The sequence below is a fragment of the Zingiber officinale genome, chromosome 8A (genome assembly GCF_018446385.1).
Source record: "Zingiber officinale cultivar Zhangliang chromosome 8A, Zo_v1.1, whole genome shotgun sequence".
In the NCBI taxonomy this organism is placed as follows: Eukaryota; Viridiplantae; Streptophyta; class Magnoliopsida; order Zingiberales; family Zingiberaceae; genus Zingiber; species Zingiber officinale.
The window spans coordinates 24,060,903-24,078,448 of record NC_056000.1 but is presented as its reverse complement, the minus strand read 5'-3'; the positions used below and the strand labels follow the sequence as shown (position 1 = coordinate 24,078,448).

Here is a 17,546-nt window from a genome sequence, read left to right as displayed (position 1 = left end):
AACTAAGGGTAATATAGTAAAATATTAAACTAGGTTATTCATTAAAACCTTCAAACAAATAAGTTTTTGTTATATTACCTAAGTTGAACCAAACAACATTTGGTTATGTTTTATTCCCTATAACCTTGATTATGTGATTACTTGGTAATCATATAACCAAAATTATATATGATAACTTGAACCAAACACACCCTAAGTGATAAGCTAATGGGAAACACATTTATGATACTCCCCTACAAGAGGGGGCATATTAGAATATCATAAGATTTGAGTGTGGCATTCTTATAAAATGCTGTACATATAGAGTTTGTTGATTCAAAGGAAGTGATACAAACACCTACATAGTTTAGAGGGAAAGTGAGAATTTAGTACAAGAAATAGCATCCCTTTAGCACGGAGAAAGAGCTCTTTTTCTCGACCCCTCGAATTTAAACTAGATTAATGTTTAAGCATACTAATTTACCTAGTTGGGCAATTTTGAGATGACCCGTTATGTGAAAGTTATTTGTGTACATAGACACAACTGTTCAATAAATAGACATAAGGAGTCATGGAGTTGCCATTTTGTGTATGTGCCCCACAATGATCAATCAAGCACTTAGTATATTAAAAAATTGAAAACAAAGGTATATTCAAGCCAAAGTAGCAGAGTATTGTGTGCATACTAGAGGCTAACCAAACACTTGGTCAAGTGAAAAGCATTAGAAATAATGACCGCCACCCAAGCTAAATTAGTAATTAGCCTTAAATGCAAGGAAACCACATTTGTAATTGACTTGGTGTTTTATGGAATATGCTTATCTCATACTTTGTAGACATAATCAAGTCCATTTGTGCAAGAAGGAAAAGAGATCTTACAGGGATATGGAATGAAATGAAACACAAATGCAATATGGAAGCAACAATGCAACCTAGAATGTTATCAGCATATAAATATGTTGTTGATACAGCCCAAACTCAACCATGTAAGCTACCAAATTGTGAAAGGAGGATTGATGTTGGAAGATGAATTCATACCTTTTTATCAAGACTCAGATTTCATGTCATTTTAGCATTATCCTTAGTATATCACTGCATGATACTAACAAAAGAAGAGAAGGTTACAATATGATATAATCATTTGACAAAGAATGCCATCTCGTTCTAAAATGAACAACATAATCAAACAACAAAAGAATTAGCAGTTACATGTGACAAAAGTAGACAAACCATCAGAAATCAGCACAGAATTAAGGTTTACCATAGTTGATCAAACACCAGGTAACAACTTGATTTCTGAGTATCTGGTAGCTGCAGGATTAAGAATTTGTAGCAGTTGATAACTCGCCAAATATATCAGTACAATCATCCCATTCCTTTTTCTCCCTAGCTTCCCAATACCCGCCTATGTAATGAAATGTTCCATTCTCACAGTCTCTCAGAAACCATCTTGGTTTCCACCCATTTTCTTGCAATTTCTTTGACTGTAATAATTAAGAAAAAAACAAATCATATATACCGCAAAAACATCTAACACAAGCAAATTTCAGGAGAATGATAAACAACAAAAATACAAATATGATATGAGTATGCCCTTAAGGAATCAGGAAAGTAATAGCAGCTTCCTTGTAAAACACTGGTTCAATATCTAGAAAGGTAATAGCAGATGTCTTTGACTATAGTTAACAATGAAGCAGCAGAAAGTAATAATCATCATCACTTAATCATACACAAACCATTAAGTTAGAGGATAACCTGACGCTGTCTTTGCTCTAATCGCAGCTTTTCTCCATTTGCTTTTTCATACTCTCCATTTTCAAGATACCGCTGATCTGGCCGGAGTCTTGAATCAGTAGGCGGAAGCTTTTCCTTATTCCATGATAAAATTATTCAGTTTGGCAGACAAAGAAAAGAAAATATGTGGAAAGCAAGATTGTAGAGGTAATCAGGAAACCTTCAATCCTGGTGTCAGCTCATTCAATGTAATTGCAAATGACGTCAAGTTGTATCGGGTGGGATCATCAGGCAGCTTGTTTCTTTTCCACAGTAAGGTTGCATTTTCTGACAAATTAGATGTCTTAGACTTCCAGATAGCATTATCAAGTGAGTAGTACATACTGTCATCCCACTTTCCTAGTAATGAAGCAACTTTTAATCCTTTGGTATCCTCAATATAGCCTTGCACCTTTGTGGGAGAATGTGGTCTGATCACTATACGAACTCATTAAACCTAAATTACACGGACAAAAATCTCAAGCCTTACCTGTCGAGGGTTGCGGTCAAGGAGTGTCTGTTCTCTAAACTTTAGAGTACAAGAAAATTCTTTGTTTCCACGTATATTCATTGTACCATGATGATTGCAGTACACCTTACCAACAATTAGGTTGTAGATAGTTGTTGTCACCTAAAAGGTAATCCATATTACTAATTTGGAAGGCGAAGTATTAAATTTATTTAAACACAAAATACACAGATTGTGCCTGGATTTCCATGACAAAAGAAATAAGTAATGTATTCTTGTCTATATAAATTCAATTCATATGGCTAATTTTACATGGCGCATACCTTACTCCATTGAAAAATTTCTCCATCATCAAATTCCAAGGTTAATATACCAACAGGATCTAGTTGTATGGATTGCCCCCAAAACTTACTCTTCAGGTTGCTGTCCCCCCAGAATTTCCAACCTCTGCCTTCACAATGGCAAGCGATGAGCATAGGATGGTGACTAACCTAGTAAGTGAGATCATAAGCAACTTCCTTTTTAGACATTTTACCTCTAATGTGATCAATACATTGAAGGCTCTATTCAAAGTTACATGGGAACACTAGTTAGAAAAAGATATGGAAGTAGCAACAAGACGGACTAATGGTGAGTATCGGTGAAAATTGTATTCTTACTGAGAACAATTTCATGTTTTTTGTCATTTCCAGATAATTTTTTGTGAAGAATAACCAAACTTTATTTGAAGATGGCATTGTAAGACAAAAAAGTGATGCTTGAATACCCAAGACAAACAATCTATGCATTTATGCAGAAAGCAAAAAATGAGTAGATATCTACATCAGCAGTATAATAAGCCGGCAATTGATGTATCAAAGAGTTGAGTAGCTTGGCAAATATTGAAATTTTCAGATGGTCAAAAAACACTACAATTTAATTTGCTTTGTAATTATAGTAGTCTATGCTACTCAATCTACTTCTGGAACCAATTCCAGCAAGATCCCTTTTGAAGATCAATTTACAGCTGTTAAAAAATTGCACTATGCTGGTCTACCAAATAGGTGCAATCTAACATCTATTTCCATTAGGAAGCAACTTAACAGGGAGGCAGGATCTCCTGGACCACTTTTTGTGGTCCAAGGGATGTGCCACTCGTATTTGCAGCCGGATCGTGGCGGCGATCCGGCCGCAAATAGTTGCGATCCCTTTCTGGGTTCATCGTCCCCACCAGATTATAGTTTTTGTTCGGAGTGGGCGGCCGGAGGCCGTCCGGAGGACACCCTCGCTCGGCGCCCAATAACCTGGCCACTTATCTACCACCGGAGGCCTCCGAGCGGCCTCCGACCGTCCACTCCGAACAAAAACTATAACCTGGTGGGGACGGTGAACCCAGGAAGGGATCGCAACAATTTGCGGCCGGATCGTGGCCACGATCCGACTGCAAATACGAGTGACACATCCCCTGGACCACAAAAATGTGGTCCAGGAGATCTGTGCTCCTTAACAGGAAGAGGCAATGAGGGATACAAGCAAAATAAAATCCAAGCATTGTAATAAGAATGATTTCATTCCTAAGGAAAAAAGCTTAAAATTTTCAGGCATTTTGCTGACTAGTGTTTCTGATTTTACTAATGGTCTCTAAGAAGAGGATCAGATAAAAGATTGATTATCCAGAAGGTAGTTTTAGATGGATTACTGCTTCAACTAATGAGATGCAATGTTTTGTGACAATAGTGTCGAAGACAAGATTTTGTTTGCCAATCCAATAAACAATTTTCTTGAAGTTGATAGAGCTAGAATGTAAATATCAAAATAAGCTGGAAGATATATGGTATATTTACTTTTTCTTATTTTGGATACTATTAATGAAAACCAACGCTATTTTTCAGCAAAAATTTACTAGATTGGAGGGTCAATTATACTATGGCTATCTGTCTAGTTTCCCGGGGAGCAAGGTGTCATGGTCAGGCCCTCTAGTGATGCTCCAGGCATTTGGAGTTTGAAACTCAGTCGCGGCGTATTATGGAGGATTTTCTCCCTAATGGGTTGTGGACCCGAGAACGCTAATTGTCAAGATGGGCCTCCATGTCCGTTTCTCCGATTTACTCAGGTGAGGTGACCGGTGGGAAATTTCTGTGGGGCCTGGCCGGTCACCCCAAGTTTGATGTTTTCTGATTCATCATTTTTTATTTTTTGGTATTTTCAAACTCATTTATACCAGCTTTACCTTGTAATTGTTACCATAAATACTAACAAGGGGTAATCAGTTCATGAATTTAGATAGAATTATACCACTTGGGCGCAACGTATGGTATATCTGATCAGCACAATGTCATCTCTGGATAATTGAAGTTATTTCATACAAGGATACACTAACAAAAACAAATGTGCAAGTTAGGACACATGGAAAAACATGATGGTTCAAAAACCTACCTTTTCAGAAATGAAGCGTACTCCTTTTTCAAGGAATTCAGCTTCATATGTCTCTCCTAGCAGAGGATTGAAGGGTTTGCAAACACGGCCATCACAAGAAGAATATCCAGAGGCAGCAAAGGCAGCTACATTCAGAATTCTCATGAGATTGTCCCCCTAAATAAAACAATTAGCAAAAAACCACATCAGGTTTATAGTTATAAGCCATCTAGATATTAGATTCCTATAGAATATAAAGAATTTAAGTTTAAGACTAATTATTGTCTGAAGTTGCAGATTACAAATCCATCTATTAGGTGAAAATTTTTGCATCAGTGGAGAGGATCAGTGCCAGTTCTGAATTCAGGAAATAAGAATAACGAGGGTTGTTTTCTACTCAGTGTGTAAACAATATTAAAGTTTAACTAAGTATCCATCAAGAAATTCAATACATGCATCCATCTCATACCCTGTACTGTATTGTTCTACCAATACATGGACCCACAGTGAGTATCTATTATTCTTCTCATAATAATCACATATTATGAATATAATTACCCATAAAAATGAGAAACTAAGGATTTAAATAATGTATATCATATATCTATTATAAAATTAATTCTATTTACTTGGGTACCTTATACGCAAGTCTTTAACCATAAACTTGAATGATATTTAACATGGGTATCTGCTACTTTATGCAAACTCATTTGACCGGTAGCCATACCCTATTAAATGATTTTGGTAGTCAAGGGTACCTGAAAATACACATCTTGCTGTTATCCTTAATTCCTTATGGAGTAGCGCATCCATATATTTAACCACAGAACACAGTTTCAAAATCAATGTTGATACCTCTCTTTGCCTTTAACTATATATAATATCACCTAGTATCATATTTGATCATCCTAAAATGTGGATTGATATAAAATACATCACTTATAATTGATGAAATATTTCAGGCTGCTTTTATGCAAATTTTGTTCTTTGTTAAAATTGTGATTAAAATGTTTACTTGTGATCCGGTGACAAGGTCGAGCCCCACCCCGTTGAGAGGTCAACGCCACGTGGAAGGTCAAAGTCAAGGCGGTCAACGCCCCAGGCTAGCGTCCGATTGGGCAACCCCATCGGTCGATCGGACTAGGGAATGGCCGGTCCGACGTTATTACAGCTCGGTCTCGCATCGAGCTTCCGACGCTCAAGAGACTATTACCAAAGCAGGCGTCGACCGACAAGTCATGTGTCGAACGACGGGACATGTGGCAGGCGGGCATCCCGACCGACCAAAGGTCAGATCACAACCAACGAAACGGAAACATGACTCAACAAGCCCAGACAGTGGAAGTAGCCGAGCGGCCACCCCGCTCGGCCCAGACAGCAGAATTAGCCGAGCGGCCTCCCTGCTTGGCCCGCTAGCATACAAAAGCTGGTCGAGCGGCCCACCCGCTCTGCCCACTAGCAGACAGAGGCAGGATCAACTCGTATCCTCCTCGAGACCCGTGTCGCAGACAGACAACACGGTCGGCGGCATGATCAGACAGAGAATCATACGACGGAAGCTTCCATTGTCTTATCAGGATATGCTCGAGCTGTTGAGGTATGGCGTCAAGTACACTTTTCTGACACGTCCTATCAAGGAAAGCTTTGAGATGCGTGCATGCGCACCCTGGGAGCCTTATATAAAAGACCCCAAGCTTCAACGAAGGTATGTGGATTCTACTGTAGCCACAGTTACGCTGCCACTTTCGTTTCTTTGCTTGCTTGCTGCTTTTGCCGGAGGTCTGACTTGAGCGTCGGAGGGCTATCGCTGGGGAACCACTCCCTGGCTCGACACTGACGCTTTGTGCTTGCAGGTTCTCATCGGAGGTGCACGCCCGGTCAATAGGAGCACCACATCCCCAGCGTCCGTCACCTCGACCTTCGGACAGGATCAACTTGTAATGCTTCCGAACAATTAGATCGAGAGAAAAACTAATAGAAAAATGGTTTAAGTTCCAATAGATTGTAAAATAAGAGAATATATTATAAACATGTTCAAAAATGACTAACATAATCCATAGTTAGTATAATTGAATCAACTAAATGAAAACGCTGAGAATAGAAGACGAAAAACTATTAGTCCCTATACAAAAAAATAATTTAATTGATTTAAATAATAGTAGTTATATAATCTCACAAAGAGCTCAATGGAGAATAAGAGACCTAGGGCAAAAATAACTAAATAATATAATGCATTCATATTAGTCACAGTTGAATAATCATCTTTCTTGAATTCTTGACTTGTAAAATTAAATCCTGGTCTTCTAGGCTACAACAGCTAACTCCTGCAGAGCAAGTCATTTATGAAGTTCACTATATTGACTGCAAAATGCAGAAAATTTTTGATAAGCATAATTTGGTGACATTATTTTTCAGTTATCTTTTTATGGAACATAAACAAACAATTTAAACAAAGTTACAAAAAAATATTGTTTGCTACTCATATTTCATATATTCTATAAGAAATATAAGAGCACATTATAATAGCACTGAAACAATGTGGGTGGTTAATGAACTACCTTTTTCCCATATTCATATGCTTGATCCAATAAGTAAGAGTACTCCAAGTCTTCAAAGCACTTTTGAAGTGAAGATAATGGTTCGTTAAAATAAACAGGGAGGCAAACTTTAGAGAGATCCTTTCCAACATTATTTTTAATCATTGACCATAGGCTGACACATTTCTCCATCTCAACAGGCTCTGGCAACTTCTCACGCCTTCTAACCATCACTGTTGCGACAGAATTATTTTCAGATTCAGATATCCTCCCAGATGCATCTGAGGCTGTTACTTTACATACATAATTTGTTGTAGGATCATCAAGACACTCATTTGCATCAAAGAAGAAAATTTCATCCTGATCAGATAACTCATCAAGATCTTGTTTTTCAATATCATCAGAAGATACTGTTGTACTTGACTCTGATGAAAACAGACAACTGTGAGATAAGAAATATATACAAGCAAGATAGTTTGCCCGCAAAATAACACCCCATATAGAAATAAAATGAGTATCACAGAAATAGTTTGCCAGTTGCAACAGAAATATAGAATGATCTTTATTACAAACTGAAGTCCAACAGTCATTGCCATCTCAGAATATTTTTGAAACAATTTCTCAAGAACTTCTCTTCAGACCATAAATTGCCTTCTTAAGCAAACATGCTTTCATCACTCCGACTCTCTGAGCAACATACTCAAGAGGAAGACTTCGCTAATCAAATTAATGTTTAATTAGACAATTTTAACATCAATTTAGAACGTTCATCACTAGATAATAGCAAGAGAGAAGAGAACATGAAAGCAGAACTACAACTGAAAAGTCTCAAAATAATCCACAGGTCTGGATGAATCCCTTGGCCACCAGCCATGCTTTTATCACTCAACTCTACCCTCTGACATATACTTAAAAAATAGAAATCATCTACAAGCAATAGACTAAACACAAGAAGGAGAAGGGTGTATGGAACTAACTGAAACTGAACACCATAAATAACTACCTGTATCTTAGTGTGAAAATACAAAATAAAGCTAAAGAATACTCACAAAGGGAGTTTCACTAGAGCAAATTAATAATTCTCACTTTTAATTATGAACTTGTTGATTTATTCACAGTGTTCATATGATGCCAAGTAATAATGTTGTTATGTTTCATAACTAGTTGCATAGCTAATTTAAGCATATAATTGCATTCTGTAAGTAAAATTGATTATTCCTGGGCCCTTCCAAGCAGGAACCCAGCAAGCCTACAAATTTCTTATTCGAGCTCAGTTAGCTAGATACTTGACATTGGTCATGTTGTGCTTAGGCTGACATGACTAAGGACACAATCATAATCCAACTCAAGCACAAGTATGGTCAAGGATTAAGAGTTTTAGACAAATAGAGTAGGCTAACCGATCTGCCAAGGATTAATAATCAATTGGATACAAGTTTTAGGCAACATTCTATGTAGGCTTTAGTCAATTAGATGGGTTTCCAGTGACTGGAAAGGTTTCTATTCAACTAGAAGTAGAAGGTTGAGTAATCAACTTGAAGGTAATTTTAATTGACTAAAAATATTCCCATTTTAGTCCAATGTTCATATTTAAGTGGTTCAGTTTGTTGGACCACAATTCCAACCAAATAAGGGCTTCTAGATCAGTTATATAAATGATGTTAGAGCCTCAAATATATAAGCTTCTGGAGAACTTTAGGCACAACTCTCATCAAATGTATTCTCATTTAGTTGTGCTAGAGTTGATTAAGTGTCCTAGCAATCCAAGAGGTTGGACAAGGATGAAGGTTTCATCTTCTATCAAGTTTTTGATACTCTCTTCTCTCCTTAGATGCTTTATTACATCTTTAGAGAGAGTGTGTTATCCTTGTTGAGAGGTGTATTGCTTCTATAGGACATTTAAAAGCATGTATCAGTTTACATTGTAATCATTGACTAAAAGTTCTCTAGCTACGATAGGTGGTTGCATAAGACAACTTTAGCAGGTCATGGAGAATGAGCTGCTAAGAGTTTCTTAAAGAGAAGTCTAGATTAATGATTGTGTTAACTAGTGACAATTCCAATTGAGCATTATACCAAGTGCTCCATAGTTTGTCATCATGATGAGTTCTAACAACATATCGTTCATCTTTGTAGAGGCAACATGTTCATGTCTAGTTTACTTATTTCTGCTACACTTCTATCATCTTGGTCATATCACATATGCACACTTACAATTTACCATTTGTATTGAATTTTATAGTTGCAAGAGAATGGCAAAAATCTTGTGTCATCTATTCACCCCCTCTAGGTTGACCATTACCATTCCTACAAACTTATACTTCACTTACTAGGCAGCTATGCCCAATTCATTATAATTTTTCAAATTGCAGAATAATTATATTGCATTTGATTTCTATAATAATCAAGGAGCTTCAGCTGTTGCTCTATGTTGAATATAGATTGAATGAACTTACTCTTAGGTGAAATCTTAATGCTCAAATTAGGTACAACTAGTGCCTGGAAAATATAGACCTTAGTAGTTAACAGCAAGTGAAACTAAGGCTAATGTATTTACAAGGGAAAAATGGTGAAGTAAAGACCCAGGTTTAAGGTGCATCCTGCTCCAACACAAAATGAGAAGTTTGACAATCTCTCTGCAAGAGTTTCAACTAGAAGGATAACATTCATAATGACACCTATACTATAGCACATCAAAATAAAGAAAAAGAAATGCAATAAAATTGTTTGACTATGTGGTTGTTCTGTTTGAATAGAACTAACTAGAAAGTACCAATGGATTTTTCATGTCTGTAGCTGGAAAAGTCAGCATTGGTTAACTGCACTTCACTGTCATTAGTCATATCTTCTACGTCAACTTCCTAAAACCAGAAAGCTTAGTTAGCATCATTAGAATGATTATTTGAAATAAAAAAGAAAGCCATCTGCACTTTAGTAAATAAGAAAAATATTGACAAAGGCATCTAAACAAAACGATGGAACTAGCTTTGTTAATTAGAAGAACAAGAGACAATGTCAAGCTGAAGCTTAAATAATCAGTCCGAGATTGTTTAAGTTATAAGTACCTCCAGTTGCTGATGGAATGTAATAGTATTTAAGTGATCTTCAAATTGAAGCTTAAAGTGTCTGAGGTACTCTGCAAACTCAGAATGAATGATCTTCTCACAGTCCTCAATGAATGCTTCATCTAGTCCCTCGGCTCGCATGCGATCTTTAAGCTTTTCAGTTGAAAATGGAACATCAGTTGGCATGAAAAATAATTGTTTACTTGTGGAAAATTCTTTTGATGCTGAAATCAAAGCTTCAATCCAGGCCACACGGTCTTGGCTTGAATCAGTCTTCAAATGAAGAGTCTTTTTTGGAGAAAATATGTAGAATCTTCTGTCATCTGTCTTACTTTCACGAAATGATGAGATCTAAGAGATAAAACAAAGTTGATTAGAATATGGACAGAAAGATGTAGGTTGATGCAAATGCTATTGGAAGAAAATCTCTATGATAACAGGTAGCTTTAGTTTCATATATGTTGCTCATGTACATGGAGAACATCCCACTGAATAGAAACTATTTTCTGTGAAGAAACGAAGAGAAACAAAAGACAAGCAGCATCCTGAACTAATTGAATTGGCATTGGATTATCAGTTACCTTTGTGCCATAATAATCCAATAAGCTAAAATTGAGTATGGAAAAGAAAACTGACCAAAAACATACGAAGGAGAGGGAAAATCAAATTTAGCAAAGATAGTAGTTTAAGTATTATACAAAACCATATCTAAGATCAGTGGTGAAGGATGTTCAACACTAGCAAGTTAGAAGCAGTTTTTTTAAAGCCAGACTAGACTGGCCAATTCATCTGGTTAAACCAGCAACTAGGCACCATTCCGGCCGTAGAACCCAATTTCTTAAATAAATAAAGTTTAAATTGGTATGCACAACATTTAATCGATGCTGAAATGATTGGGGAGAGTGATCAATGTAGTTGATAAAAGATTCCAAACCCACCAGGTGATTAATATTTTTTAAGTAAAAGTTTGTACATAATTATACAAAACTTAATAATATAAGTTTTTTTCTCAAATTTGAATATGTTAATTACATGTAGAATTTTTTTATATTTTGAAATCACTCATTAATACATTCGTACTTATTAAATTATAAATTACATTATAAGAAGATATAAATTTTATCCTAAAATAAGTTTTTTAATTCAACTATTTCTATCAATTGAATTATCACACAGGCGACCGTGCTGATCGAATGTCCAATCTGGTTTTGGAGTCATTGCTTAAAAGCATGAAAGTTAACGGTGCTCAGTTAACAGAAAAGTTATACGTAAGAGTAAGAAAGTCAAAACTTGATTTTGGCAGTCAATGATGGATTAAGACTTCAGCAAAAGGACAACAGATGTTCTAGCCCAAACCAAACATGGACCTTTGCCCGTAAACCAGTCTCCTCTTTTCCTTGTTATAGAACATCAGGACAAAGATTTCATAACTAAAGGGTGGCCTTGGGCAATGCCCCATCTCCTACTGCCCCATCTCCTGTCGTCATGTCTAATATTACTGAGCTGGAAATGAGTCGGTGAAACTAGATATCAAACAGCTAAAATAATATTTATGGTGACGTCATTAGGCAGTGTTTTCAAAACAACAGAGGACGACCTTGTGGGACAGTCGCCGTCAAGAAACAATGTGCAGCTCTATACTAGTTAAAATAAAACATGGCTATCCTCGCAGCTTCTCAGCTTACAAGCTTCTGAGCGAATGGGTTCACGAGAATCTGCAATCAAAACTTGTAACCTTAACATTGTCCAAAGCTGCTAAAGCTACATGGAAATGCCATCAATGCTAGCAAAAAATGTCATGGATGCTGGAAAATCCAACTCTCCCCCACGTTCTGAGAACCGGTAAGACACAGCAACAGGAAGCGTAATCATAACTACCAACTATTCAATAGGGGCCCCAGAAATGTTTCCTTCTCGAGCGTTCGTGTACACACCCCATCAATTACTGCACGCCACCTGTTTGTCTAAACTTTTTATTGCTCCTACGGCCTTTTGCGACTCGTGAGTGGCAAGGCAAGTGGACTCACTGCACTTTAGAGTTGCACCTCCGTTCACTATAAAATCCGTAGGCGTAGGCACGTACCTCCAAACAATTGGAGATGTATGTTCATTTAACAAGGAGGGACCACAAACCAAGAGAGCAGAAACGCAATCAATTCTTTCCCAGACGTTGCAACACAAGAATTCAGCAGGAACACGTTTTCGACGCTTTAAAGTTAAAGGAACCACAAAAGGGAAAATTTTTAACCGAGGAGCAGGCAATTTAAGAATCAGGAAGCAGCGTGATACCACAACAACGAGCAGAAGAGCATTGGTCGCTTTCCCAGCCTAGTAGCAGTATCGACTTTGTAGATGAGTTTCAAAATCACAGAAGGGGATAGAGGGAAAGGAAATGAAAGGAAGAAGAAGAAAGAAGAAAGAAGAAAGAGCAGACAAACACACGAATCGGGGACATAGTACTACTGCCACTTAGCTCTTTTGCAGCAAGTGATGATCCATTAGCTGAGGCCAAATCCAGCTGTCGGCCCCCCCGGCCCCCCCTTCCCTTCCCCTCCCTCTGCTCTTGCAGAAACAGGAATACCAGCAGCAGCTGTAGCCAGTGGGGACTTCCGGACTAGGGCGTCACCATCGCGGCGCAGTCTCACCCTAGTTTAGTTACCTACGAGATGTATTCTACGTTCTTCCCATTGCGCCCTTCCTTTTGGCCAGCGGGCATGGTCTCGACTCGGTCCGTACGTGCTTCGGGGTCACGCTGCTCGATCTCCGAGGCGACATCTTCACCGTCCATCCTATGCTTTGGTGAACCCTCGTTTAGCACCGAAACCTCACAACAACAGGCAAAGTGAATCGAGGAAAGAAATGGAAGCATGATAAAATTGGAAAAAATAAAATAAAAATTAACAGACTTCCTAAATTTCTCAGCGGGACGAGAGCACCAAACCCCGATTGATCGATGTATTGGGGAAACAAAATAGAATGAGATTCTCGATTTATTTCGTAATCCTTTTTTTCTTTTCAATTTTTATGCCATGCCTAAGAATGGGGATCACAGCGGTTGCGTACCTTGAGTTGGACGAGTCGTACGGGCATCCGGGGTTGCCGGCAGCCACATCCGCCGCGGGAATAGGAGGAGGAGAACATGGAACTGGAATTTCCGATGAGGCGGACGCGGCTTCCCGAGGGCACGGTGGCTAGGTCCCGGCGGGCGATCTTGGAGTAGGAGAGCACGCCGTCGTGGAGGGAGAACCAGCGGAGGCGCCACCCCTTCCTGATGTTGGTCCATTTGTACAACGCCCCGCAAAAGGTGACGGAGTCGGCTGGGCCAGCCTCGCCCTCGCCGGCACGCGGCGGCGGATCGGCCGGAGCGGGAGAGCGGGCGCCGAGACCGACGAGGTCCAGGGAGATGCAACAGAGAGGGTGTGGCATCTCCCGCGTCCCCATCGAGATCGCGTAGAGAACTCGGGATGGATCCGATGCTACCGGTGTGAACATTTACATGGTGGCGCCGCGCGGTCGACGGGATGGCGGACGACGATGATGACTTCCTCTTGTCTCGGCCGCTGTTATTTATACGCGATTTTTGCGTCGACCACGCGTGTGCATACTCGGGAAATGAAATATATCCATATAATAAAAAATATAAAGGAAACTTCACCAAAATAAATAAATAAATTAATTAATTAATAAAATAAGAAAAAAAAATCATGCATATATATATAAAGTAATTTGATGAAATTAATTAAATTTTCTAACGATTTAGAGTATAAAACGATTAATAGTTTTTATGAAAATGCATGAGTTTTTAGAAGACTTTGATATTCATTAGCGTATAAAGTCTGGACTGCAAAGTACGATTTAAAGAATAAACTAGTTTATTCATAAACAGAATTCTATAACCCTACTTATTATTATATAAGTGGGACTAGAATCTATCTTAGTTCAAAGGTGACTGCTCCTTGTAAGTAACAATTGGAAATTAAATCATGGATTCCATTGGAGGAAAATGTTAGAAATTAATTTATGGATTTCGTTGAAGAAAAATTTAAGGGTCGATGATATTTGAGAGACTATATGAATGCCCTAACATTACACAGGACAATGAGTATTCCATTATAAAAATAATAATAAATTCAATTAGCTTTATTGATTAATTCTAGGATAATTGATTCAGATTCATAAAATTTTTTTATTAACTATCATGGTAAATCAGAAAATGTGTATGACGATCAATCCAAAAGTCCAATATTCTTTGATTGTTTTCCATTTGAAAAAAAAATCTATAAATAAATCATAACAGAGGATCGAACTGTGAATATATAGATAATAATCTAAATATCTTATGCCACACTATAGTCCCGAGGATTATAGTATACAGGTTTGGTGACTTTGATTAATTTATTTTAGAATTTTTAAAAATAAGAAAATTTCGAATGATTTTTAAAGTTTTTTTCTTTTTGGATATTTACTTGATTTTTTCATGATTTTTAAAGTTTCAATATTTTGAACCTGAATAAAATATTTCAAAATCGACAAGACTTATGGCGCCTTCAATACTTTAGTTAATTTTCTTGATTTTAGGTTTTTTTAAAAAAAATGATTTTCAAATAATAAACATTTTAAAGTAAATTTTAAATGTTGAAAATCATTATAACATTTTTCCTGAATTTTAAAATTTTCAGTTTTCACCATTTTTTTATAATTTGTATCATTTTGAGGTTTCGAAAATATATTTTTTATGATATTTGTACTTTTAAAGCTTACTTTTGGATTTCTAGAATTTTTAAAAAGATTTTATATTCAATTGATAAAAAATTTATCCAAGCCATTTTATTTGATTTAGTTTAATCCGCCCAATACTAAGTCCTAGTCATGTTTCATTGAGCCATGTCTCAATTGGATTGAGTCGAGTCCATTTAAAGACTGAACTAAGAGCAACAAAATTTGCCACCACTGCAATGGATTAGGGAGTCCGATGCGTGTATAAAAATATATTTCATAAACATGTGTACTTGAAATAAAAATAATAATAAATTATTTTATTATAGCACATACATCACATACATATAAGGATATAATATGATCAAATATGATCATAAAATAAAATTTTCTAAAATTACTTTTATTTTAGATATACCTGACAAATGATGCGGAGTAGAAAAAACATTAACAAAGAGAGACATTTGAAAACCTCATCTTTATTCGTATCTACGCTGAGTTATCGTCGATATGACTTCGGAAGTCACGAGTTTTATCCTTGTGAAAGTTATTAGCCTTGTGTGCAAAGATAGAGTTTGGTGTCAAGTGATGTACACAATCAATCGACACCAAAACATTAGTTATTATTGGGACACTTCGGAGCTAGAGGGGGTGAATAGCTTGTCACGCTTGTTCGCTTGCTTCGGTGTTGTTGATTTACAGCGGAATAGACTCGAAATAAACTCCCCAATGCTAACACGTAGATTTATTTGGTATCCACCTCAAAAAAAGGTGACTAATCCAAGGATCCACACACGACGTATTCTCCACTATGAAAACAACTCCTTCTCAGAAATAATCCTGAGGTGGAAAAACCTCGTACAAACTCACACACACATACAACTCGGAATAGAAGTAAATACACAAGAATACAAATGAAAAACCTTCTTGCTCGCTTCTTTGTTGCTTGTAGATGCCTCTTGAACTTTGGAAGTGCAGCAACACTCGTCCCCAAAAGCTTTCAAGAATCTAGCGGTGAGTATTGGAGAGATTGTGAGCGTTTGGAGAAAAACTGCCGAGAACAGTGCACACGAAACCTTTTATCGCACGCACAAAGGCTAGTTTTTCAAGCTTAGTCGACTACCCCAGTCGATTAAGCCTTGTTGAATCAATTACTCAAATCGATTCAGCAACATTCTATTCGATCGCAAGAAATAGCTTAAGCGATTAGCTTGATCGCTTAAGTTTCAAACAGAACTATTCTGTTCGAAGCAAAAGTCACCGTAAGCGATTACTCTAATCGCTTACGGTGTCTTAATCGATTACACCAATCGATTAAAGAATCTTTCTGGCGATTCCAAGCTTAAGCGCTTACCTTAGTCGCTTAAGTTATGATAATCGACTACCTTAGTCGATCACTAAACTCTAACTTTTAACCCAAAGTCTAGGGTTCACTTTCCCAACATCCAGTCAACCGTGACTTGTTGGGACTCCTGCTTACCTGACATCTGGTCAACCTTGACCTGCTAGGACTTCTTCACCAAATGTTTGGTCAATCATTTAACTCACTTGAACTTTTTTCCTTATGCCAAATGTCCGGTCAATATTGACCCACTTGGACTTCCCAACACCAGGTGTCTGGTCAACCTTGACCCACCTAGATCTCCACATGCCTTGCTTCACTCACCAGGACTTTCGTTTGTTCGGCTTCAGTCACTAGGATTTTCACCTGACTTCACTCACTAGGATTTTCCTTCTGCGTAGTTTCACTCACTGGGGCTTTTATCTGGGTTCACTCACCAGGGTTTCCTTCTTCTTCCAACCTTCCCGTTGAACTTCTCATTCAAGTATTCGATGAACATTGACCTACTTGACTCTTCTTCACATTAAACTGGTCAAACATTGATCAAAAGGAATTACACAATTGTACCTGCAATCTTCATATATTGTCAAATATCAAAACTCAATCATCAAGATTCAAATTTAAGCCAACTTAAGTTTAGTTAAGCTGGTCAATCTTGACCTACAAAAATTACACTAATAATTCTTAGATATTTGATGAGGTATGGATTGACTTGTTTAAAACTTCTTCTAAAATGTTAAATATTTGGTGTTGTATGGATTTAATGTTAGATAGTTTTCTGTATGGTTTTAGTTTGATATATGAATTATCATTTGGTTGAATATATGATGTGTATATTGTTAGATATGATGTACATGGATTTATTTGGTGTTAAACATATTTGATATTTTTTATATTAACTTGATACAATGCAAAAATAGTTATTTCTGAGCAAAATTTTTACATTTTGTGAGAAATTTGGTGACGAAAATGATTCGTCGTTAAATTATTGTAAATCTACGATGAAACATAGATAGATTCATCACAGAATTTACAACGAATCTACAGATTAGTCGCATACATATATTCATGATTTTTATCAAAATCAACTACGAATCCCAAAATTCGTTGTCGAAATCAGCGACGAACTTCAAGTTTTGTCGTCGATGAATTTTGGGATTCATTGTTGATTTTGATGATGAATTTCAGGATCTATTGCAAATTTTGGTAATGAATTTCAGGATTCATCATTGAAATTGGCGATAAATTTGAAGATTCAATAATAAATTTTG

General features: G+C 37.1%; 1 protein-coding gene across 2 annotated transcripts; it reads right to left on the bottom strand.

The window, feature by feature from the left end:
• Positions 1-1,043: 1,043 nt before the first annotated feature.
• On the bottom strand, positions 1,044-13,804 carry LOC122008008 (oxysterol-binding protein-related protein 2A-like). 2 transcript variants are annotated; one of them, XM_042563574.1, is made up of 10 exons: positions 13,281-13,804; positions 10,218-10,568; positions 9,926-10,013; positions 7,174-7,577; positions 4,637-4,792; positions 2,545-2,712; positions 2,243-2,383; positions 1,934-2,164; positions 1,735-1,848; positions 1,044-1,463 (listed from the first exon to the last, which is right to left on the bottom strand). In XM_042563574.1, exons 1-10 carry the CDS (start codon positions 13,707-13,709, stop codon positions 1,299-1,301), a joined length of 2,247 nt encoding a protein of 748 aa, XP_042419508.1. In that variant the 5' UTR covers positions 13,710-13,804; the 3' UTR covers positions 1,044-1,298. The 2 variants fall into 2 exon arrangements, with proteins under 2 accessions (XP_042419508.1, XP_042419509.1); XM_042563575.1 differs by having other exon boundaries at positions 1,045-1,463; positions 12,507-13,804.
• Between the last annotated feature and the right edge of the window lie 3,742 nt (positions 13,805-17,546).

What these genes read in the sequence shown, in the direction of transcription:
- LOC122008008 (XM_042563574.1), bottom strand. Translation starts at nt 13,709, where the DNA reads ATGTTCACACCGGTAGCATCGGATCCATCCCGAGTTCTCTACGCGATC. An exon ending in CATTCCATCAGCAACTGGAG is followed by an intron (nt 10,014 to 10,217) that starts GTACTTATAACT and finishes TTCTGGTTTTAG; the next exon opens with GAAGTTGACGTAGAAGATAT. An exon ending in CAGACATGAAAAATCCATTG is followed by an intron (nt 7,578 to 9,925) that starts GTACTTTCTAGT and finishes TGTTTTCATCAG; the next exon opens with AGTCAAGTACAACAGTATCT.